Source organism: Nerophis ophidion, linkage group LG09 (genome assembly GCF_033978795.1).
Source record: "Nerophis ophidion isolate RoL-2023_Sa linkage group LG09, RoL_Noph_v1.0, whole genome shotgun sequence".
Classification (NCBI taxonomy): Eukaryota; Metazoa; Chordata; class Actinopteri; order Syngnathiformes; family Syngnathidae; genus Nerophis; species Nerophis ophidion.
This window is the reverse complement of record NC_084619.1, coordinates 49,059,593-49,067,954: the sequence shown is the minus strand read 5'-3', so window position 1 is coordinate 49,067,954 and position 8,362 is coordinate 49,059,593. Positions and strand designations below refer to the sequence as shown.

At 45.7% G+C, this 8,362-nt stretch overlaps 1 protein-coding gene and 1 gene segment (V, D, J or C); both read left to right on the top strand.

Annotated features, from left to right (window-relative positions):
* LOC133559390 (T cell receptor alpha chain MC.7.G5-like) overlaps nt 1-8,362 on the top strand; it is a 28,913-nt gene that overhangs the window by 203 nt on the left and 20,348 nt on the right. For both annotated transcript variants that reach the window (XM_061911122.1, XM_061911121.1), the window contains exon 2: nt 33-327. In XM_061911122.1, the coding sequence (XP_061767106.1) occupies nt 33-327 (295 nt within the window). The remainder of the gene's footprint in view (nt 1-32; nt 328-8,362) is intronic.
* On the top strand, nt 337-3,561 carry LOC133559391 (T cell receptor alpha variable 38-1-like). The segment is given in 2 exon segments: nt 337-545; nt 605-3,561. Coding segments are annotated over 2 exon segments (564 nt in total).

Genomic DNA, 8,362 nt, shown 5'->3' with positions numbered 1-8,362 from the left:
GATCTTTGAAACATGCTTGTCTCGTCTTTCAGGGGTTGTCCGCGGTGGCGAGCTGACGGCGAGGATGGGTGAAGTGTTCGCGTTGGAAGGCGGTCAGGTGACGTTGTCCTATCCTAATATTAGTGACGTCTCTAGTGCCACTTACTTCTTCTGGTACAAACATCTTCCGGGACGAGCGCCGCACTTCCTCATGTCCCACTCGGGAGGCAAAATTGTGACGGAAGGCTCCTTCTCGGTGAGCGTGGAGAAAGAGCAGAGGAGAGTAAACGTGCTGCTGGAGAACGCTGACATCAGCCACTCTGCTGTCTACTACTGCGCTGTGAAGACCACAGTGATAACATGGCCATCTTCTCCGTTCAAGAACTGTTCATGGACACTTCCAAAATCCTCCACCAGGGGGACAGATGCACGAATTTAAACTATTGAAAGGGTGTGTGTTAGTGGTGAAGCACCTCCCTCAGTGGGGGAGTCAGCGTACACGCAGCCCAAGAGTGCAGACATGAAGTGTGCCTTGGTGTGTGTGCTGATGGCTGCCTGGAGCCTCGGTAAGGTGAGGTGAGCATGTCAGGTCACGTGATGTCTGAACACCGTATTCCTCTGACAGGAAGTGGTGGGCAGAGGTTGCACCAGCATACAGAGAATGTGTACGCCATGAACAGCGGCTCAGTGACGCTGGACTGCAGCTACTTCAGCTCTGGAGGCAACGACTACATCTTCTGGTACAAACAGGACGGGCAGGCGGCACCAAAGTCCATCCAGAGCTGCTTGAAGATCCGTCAGGGCGAGACTGAGAGCAGCTTTGAAACGAGGTTCAGCTGCAGCATCAATGACACCGCCAAGCGAGCTCCTCTGAAGATCCAAGACGTGCAGCTGAGCGACTCTGCAGTCTTCTACTGCGCCCAGCGGCCCACAGTGACTTACAGCACTGCTGCACCCGCACAAAAACCCCTGTTGGCCCCTTTAGGTCAAAGGTCACACTGGTGGCATCGCCTCACAGATATCCGTTTTTCACTGGTTCAGAGTAAATTTTCACAGTTTTTGTTGTTGTCAAGACATGACGGGGGTGGCGAACAGCATATGTTTTTTTGCTTCTTACAAGATTCCAAAAGCTTGCTGCGCTGATTGTACAAACCCCGTTTCCATATGAGTTGGGAAATTGTGTTAGATATAAATATAAACAAAATACAATGATTTTCAAATCATTTTCAACCCATATTCAGTTGAACATGCTACAAAGACAACATATTTGATGTTCAAACTGATACACATTTTTTTTGTGCAAATAATCAATAACTTTAGAATTTGATGCCAGCAACACGTGACAAAGAAGTTGGGAAAGGTGACAATAAATACTGATAAAGTTGAGGAATGCTCATCAAACACTTATTTGAGACACCCCTGTGTGCAGGCTAATTGGAAACATGTGGGTGCCATGATTGGGTATAAAAACAGCTTCCATGAAATGCTAAGTAATTCACAAACAAGGATGGGGTGAGGGTCACCAATTTGTAAGCAAATTGTCGAACAGTTTTGGAACAACATTTCTCAACGAGCTATTGCAAAGAATTTAGGGATTTTACCATCTATGGTCCCTAAAATCATCAAAAGGTTCAGAGAATCTGGAGAAATTACTGCACGTAAGCGATGATATTACAGACCTTTGATCCCTCAGGCGATACTGCATCAAAAATCGACATCAGTGTGTAAAGGATATCACCACATGGGCTCAGGGACACTTCATAAAACCACTGTCAGTAACTACAGTTTGTCGCTACATCTGTAAGTGCAAGTTAAAACTATACTATGCAAAGCGAAAGCCATTTATCAACAACACCAAGGAACGCCGCCGGCTTCGCTGGGCCCGAGATCATCTAAGATGGACTGATGCAAAGTGGAAAAGTGTTCTGCGGTCTGACGATTCCACATTTCAAATTATATTTGGAAACAGAGGACGTGGTGTCCTCCGGAACAAAGAGGAAAAGAACTATCCGGATTGTTATAGGCGCAAATTTCAAAACCCAGCATCTGTGATGGTATGGGGGTGTATTAGTGACCAAGGCATGGGTAACTTACACATCTGTGAAGGCACCATTATTGCTGAATGGTCCATACAGGTTTTGGAGCAACATATCTTGTCATCCAAGCAACGTTATCATGGATGCACCTGCTTATTTCAGCAAAACAATGCCAAGCCACGTGTTACAACAGCGTGGCTTCGCAGTAAAAGAGTGTGGGGTTTTTCCTGGCCCGCTTGCAGTCCAGACCTGTCTCCCATCGAAAATGTGTGGCGCATTATGAAGCGTAAAATACGACAACAAGACCCCGGACTGCTGAACAACTTAAGCTGTACATCAAGCAAGAATGGTAAAGAATTCCACTTTCAAAGCTTCAACAATTAGTTTTCTCAGTTCCCAAACATTTATTGAATGTTGTTAAAAGAAGTGGTGAACATGCCCTTTTCCAACTATTTTGGCACGTGTTGCAGCTATGAAATTCTAAGTCAATTATTATTTGCAGTTTGAACATCAAATATCTTGTCTTTGTAGTGCATTTCAACTGAATATGGGTTGAAAAGGATTTTCAAATAACTGTGTTCCGTTTATATTTACATCTAAGACAATTTCCCAACTCATATGGAAACGGGGTTTGTAAATATGATATTTCACTTGACATTTTTCATTACAATATTAATGCAGCGAGAACACTGCTGGTGAGTCACGGTATTGGGGCGGGGGGTATGGCAGTTTAAAAAAAGTGGTATTGGCACTAAAACAAGTTTTGGAACTGCAACATAAAACAAAAAAATACACATAAACTTTCCGTTTTTCGGATCCACTTTTCTTTTCAACGGTTTCAACTTACTGGCAGAAAATTCACGTAAAGGGTAGGGGTTCTGTAGGTCGGGACGGCATGGCGCGGTTGGGAGAGTGGCCGTGCCAGCAACCTGAGGGGTTCCTGGTACAATCCTTACCTTCCAGGTTCGATCCCCGCTTCCACCATCCTAGTCACTGCCGTTGTGCCCTTGGGCAAGACACTTTACCCACCTGCTCCCAGTCCCACCCACACTGGTTCAAATCTAACTTAGATATTGGGCTTCACTATGTAAAAGCGCTTTGAGTCACTGGAGAAAAGCGCTATATAAATATAATTCACTTCACTTCACTTCTACCAACCTCGTCACGTCCGTTGTGTCCTTGAGCAAGACACTTCACCTTCGCTCCTGATGGGTCGGGGTTTAGGGCCTTGCATGGCAGCTCCCGCAATCAGTGTGTGATTGTGTGTGTGAAAGAGTGAATGTGGAAATTAGTGATGGGTTGATGAGGCGTCATGAAGCGTTTCGACACATTACAAAACTGTATTGATACTGTGTCCACACTGTGTCACTAAATACTGACATCTACTGGACATTAAAAATCCCTACAGGCAACCTATGGACCGACTCAACTAATACTGATTTTATGACCTAGTATATACAATAATATAAATCAAGTCATTGTATTTCATTTAGAATTATTTCATATCTTCATTTAAATAAAAATATATGTTTATTGTTTTTACAAACCCCGTTTCCATATGAGTTTGGAAATTGAGTTAGATGTAAATATAAACAGAATACAATTTGCAAATCATTTTCAACCCATATTCAGTTGAACATGCTACAAAGACAACACATTTGATGTTCGAATAATTATTCACTTTAGAATTTGATGCCAGCAACACGTGACAAAGAAGTTTGCAAAGGTGGCAATAAATACTGATAAAGTTGAGGAATTCTCATCAAACACTTATTTGGAACATCCCACAGGTGTGCAGGCTAATTGGGAACACGGCTGGCTGTAGTCATAGTTCGAGTCTGAGTCCATGTCATACTTCTAGTCGAGGTCTGGATCCCACTCCAGCACCTGACTTCAAGCCTGATCCCACTCCAGCACCTGACTTCATGCTGGATCCCACTCAGGCACAGGACGTCATGCTGGATCCCACTCCAGCACGGGACTTAGTGCTGGATCCCACTCCAGCACCTGTTCTTCAGCTGAGACCAGTGCCGGCTCCTCGGCTGACACCAGTGCCGGCTCCTCGGCTGAGACCAGTGCCGGCTCCTCTGCTGGCTTCTGCGCCTGACTCGTCTGCTGCGGCGTCCACGCCTGACTCGTCTGCTGCGGCGTCCACGCCTGACTCGTCTGCTGTGGCGTCCACGCCTGACTCGTCTGCTGCGGCGTCCACGCCTGTCTTGTCTGCTGCGGCGTCCACGCCTGTCTCCACGAAGACGACGACGACGACGCCGCCTGTCTCCACGACAACGATGCCGCCGCCTGTCTCCACGACGACGACGACACCTGATTCGGCTGCAGCAACCGCCCCGTCTTCGCCTGCTGTTTTCGGGCTTGCTTTGGCTGCAGTCCCCGCACCTTCGTCTGCAGCTTCCAGTTAAATAATCTTCCACTAGTAAGCAGCAGGTACCTCTCCAGTTTGCCTACCAGCCCCGACTGGGAGTGGAGGACGCCATCGTGTTCCTGCTCAACCGTGTCCACGCTCACCTGGACAAGCACTGTGAGGGTTGTGTTCTTTGACTTCTCCAGTGCATTTGACACCGTAGTTATGTTGTAAAGTTATCCCTATATCAATAATTTAGTACCGGTACCAAAATGTATTTCGATACTTTACGATACTTGGATCACCGGATGTTGTCGATAAATGGCTTTCGCTTTGCATAGTAGAGCTTTAACTTGCACTTACAGATGTAGCAACGAACTGTATTTAGTGACTGTGGTTTTCTGAAGTGTTCCTGAGCCCATGTGGCGATATCCTTTAGAGATTGATGTCGGTTTTTGATACAGTGCCGTCCGAGGGATCGAAGGTGACGGTCATTCAATGTTGGTTTCCGGCCATGCGGCATACGTGAAGTGATTTCTCCAGATTCTCTGAACCTTTTGATGATATTATGGACAGCAAATGTTGAAATCCCTAAATTTCTTGCAATTGCCCTTTGAGAAACGTTGTTCAGTAACTGTTTGACTATTTGCTCACACAGTTGTGGAAAAAGGGGTGTACCTCGCCCCATCCTTTCTTGTGAAAGACTGAGCATTTTTTGGGAAGCTGTTTTTATACCCAATCATTGCAAAATAACCACAAAACCACTGTCACTAAATACAGTTTGTCGCTACATCTGTATGTGCAAGTTAAAGCTCTACTATGCAAAGCGAAAGCCGTTTATCAACAACATCCAGAAACGCCGCCTGCTTCTCTGGGCCCGAGATCATCTAAGAAGGACTGATGCAAAGTGGAAAAGTGTTCTGTGGTCTGACGAGTCCACATTTCAAATTGTTTTTGGAAATATTCGACATCATGTCATCCGGACCAAAGAGGAAGCGAACCATCCAGACTGTTATTGACGCAAAGATCAAAAGCCAGCATCTGTGATGGTTTGGGGGTGCATTTGTGCCCAAGGCATGGGTAACTTACACATCTGTGAAGGCACCGTTAATGCTGAAAGGTACATACAGGTACAGACAGAAAATTATTTGCAAATCATTGTATTCCATTTATATTTACATCCAACACAATTTCCCAACTCATATGGAAAAGGGGTTTGTGCATATAGTCTACCAGGATCAAGTATTAGGTTAGAATAGAACAGAAAGTTTTACTAACATTATATTAAATTATTCATGATTTATAGTTGCCACTCCTGGTCTGTGCTTTAAAAAAAAATACAATTATTAATAAGTACTAAAAATTAAACAATGGATAAAGGGACATAGATAAGCCATGTAGCAGGTAAAATACACATTGTTAAAGACAAAACACAAATTGTAGAAATTTGTTACAAAATTTAGTCATTTCCCTTGCATTAGTTGACGCTAATTGGGCGGTCTTAACTCTGCTAATATTTGGCATCAAGCCAAGCAGCTGTGTGCACGTCTATGTATGTACATGTTATGTATCTACATGTTATGTATCTACATGTTATGTACAGTATCTACATGTGCACAACAAGGGAGCTGGTTAATTTATGAGAGTAGAGTATGTGTGTCATGAGGTCGGTTCTCCTGCCTTTTTTTCCTTTTGTTTTCCTACTCCCTCCCCCTCTTGTATCTGCAGGTCTCCTGCCCAATCATCAGTTGCAGGTGAGCTGCCAGTCATCCGAGCCCACCTGCTTCTAATCAACCACCTGACTTAAACCCTGGATCTCCACCCAGCCAGCGCCAGTTCGTCTGTTGCCTGCGGTAGAATCTAGCCCCGAGGTCACTTACTCTGACCTTTGCCCTGAACTTGTTGTAATTCCTGTTTTTTTGTATTTCCTCAGGTGGTGGACAGACTTCTGACCCGGTTTTCCTGGAGCTGATTTTTCGTTACGACCGATTTATTTTCTCCAGTGATTTTTTTGTTATTAAATAGAGATTTCTTTTTGCTGATCTGCATTTGGATTCTTATTTTTTTTTGGAGTGTTGTGATCCGATTCCCGGATCACATCTTTTGTCTATATTTAAGTCCTTGTTTGTGTTTTGATTATTAATTTTAAACTCTTCCTGTTCTGAGTTTTGCACTTCTTGCTTTATCTCGTTGCCATGGTTTCTCATTTGTTCCACCTGCTATGTTTTTCGACGCACACCTGATGGCAATTGTTTACTTTAGTATTTAAGACTGCTTTCTTCCTCAGTTCGGTCTTGGCTCATGGTTTGCTACGCGGAATTGTCACGTTTTGGTTTTCTCTGCCTTGTCTGTTCTGTGTTAAGTTACGCCTTAGCTGCTGTGCGCTTGACACGTGCTTCTGTGACACTTATTTGGACTCTAGTGCTAGCTATTAGCGTTATCAGTACCGCAATACTTTATTAGTTCTGGTATACCGTACAACCTCAAAATGATGGTGAGGTCACGTCCAAAAGTAGGCTTGCTCTCACTGGTGCCGCTCGCCGTTCAAAGCTAAGTGATATCTTTCTATCTGTGTGCTTGTAATTGTTTTACAGCTTTCTTTATTCCTGCTCCAACACATTTAGTAGTCCTATTAAACTTACAAAGCACCCACGCTTTGTTTCACCGCCTCACTTTCAGCCAGCTAAGCAGGTCCCGGTCCGAAGCTACTGCGCTACGAAGACAGCAGGAACTCGACTCGGTGAAAGAAACGATGTGTGTATGGCTTCCTGTTCTTCGTGCACTGTTCTCTTGGATAGGTTGGTTCTATTCGAGGGCCGTGTCCGCCAGTTAGAGCAGAGTAACTTTGTAACTTTAGACACCGTAGTCACATTCGCTAGTGGTAGCAGTAGCGAACTGACTTCAGATCTATTCCTCATTTCAAAATGTTTAATTTTTTTTAATTTAGTTTTTTTGTTTGTTAATCTGTCCTTTTTTGTCAAACACAACTATGTTTTTAATGGCAAACACACAAAATATGCAAAATCTTCCACCAAAAATATTTTTCAGAGTGGAATATTTGTGGTAGGGGGGTAAGGGGTAGCGGGGGGTGTATATTGTAGCATCCCGGATGAGTCGGTGTTTCAAGGGGTTCTGGGTATTGGTTCTGTTGTGTTTATGTTGTGTTACGGTGCAGATGTTCTTCCAAAACGTGTTTGTCATTCTTGTTTGGTGTGGGTTCACAGTGTGGCGCATATTTGTAACAGTGATAAAGTTGTTTATACGGCCACCCTCAGTGTGACTGTATCAAGATCAAGAGTCAAGGGAGTGTAACGGGGGGAAGTGCTGGTGGGTCGCCGGCCCAAGTCTAGTGGCGGCTGCAAGCAGAATGCCGCTGCAGCAGGCGAGGTGGGCGACCATAGAACGGCCACCTCCTTGGCCGTTGGGAAAGCGGACGTGGGTGGCGCCAGAACCACAGCAGCCTAAAAGTTCAACGCCTACTTCCTGGGCGTCAGTGCTGTTGGCACAAAAAGCGTCCATGCGCTAGGCCACATGGGGCGCCGTGTGCGGGCATCTGATGGACGCCTGTGTGGCTGTTCAGCCGAAGGTCGAGAGACGAGGGCGGCGCCATTGGACGCAGCCGGCTGAGGAGCTGGCCGAGGTGCTGAAGCATGAGCTGGCCGTTGTGCTGAAGCCGGCGCTGAACGCGCAGTGGAAAGTCCCGGCAGAGGCAAGGAGGATGATGTCGTCAGAGTCATAGACGAAGCAGCAGGCCGAGGTGCTGAAGCTTGAGCTGGCCATGGTGCTCATGCTTCAGCCTGTACGCTGGTACGGGGACCAGTCTTGGTGCTGGCATGGGAACCAGTCTGGTTGCTGGTACGGGGACCAGTCTGGGTGCTGGTACGAGGACCAATCTAGGTGCTGGTAAGGGAACCAGTCAGGGTGCTGTTACGGGGACCAGCCTTGGAGCGGATGCTGGTGCAGGAAACAGCCTTGAAGCGGGTGCTGG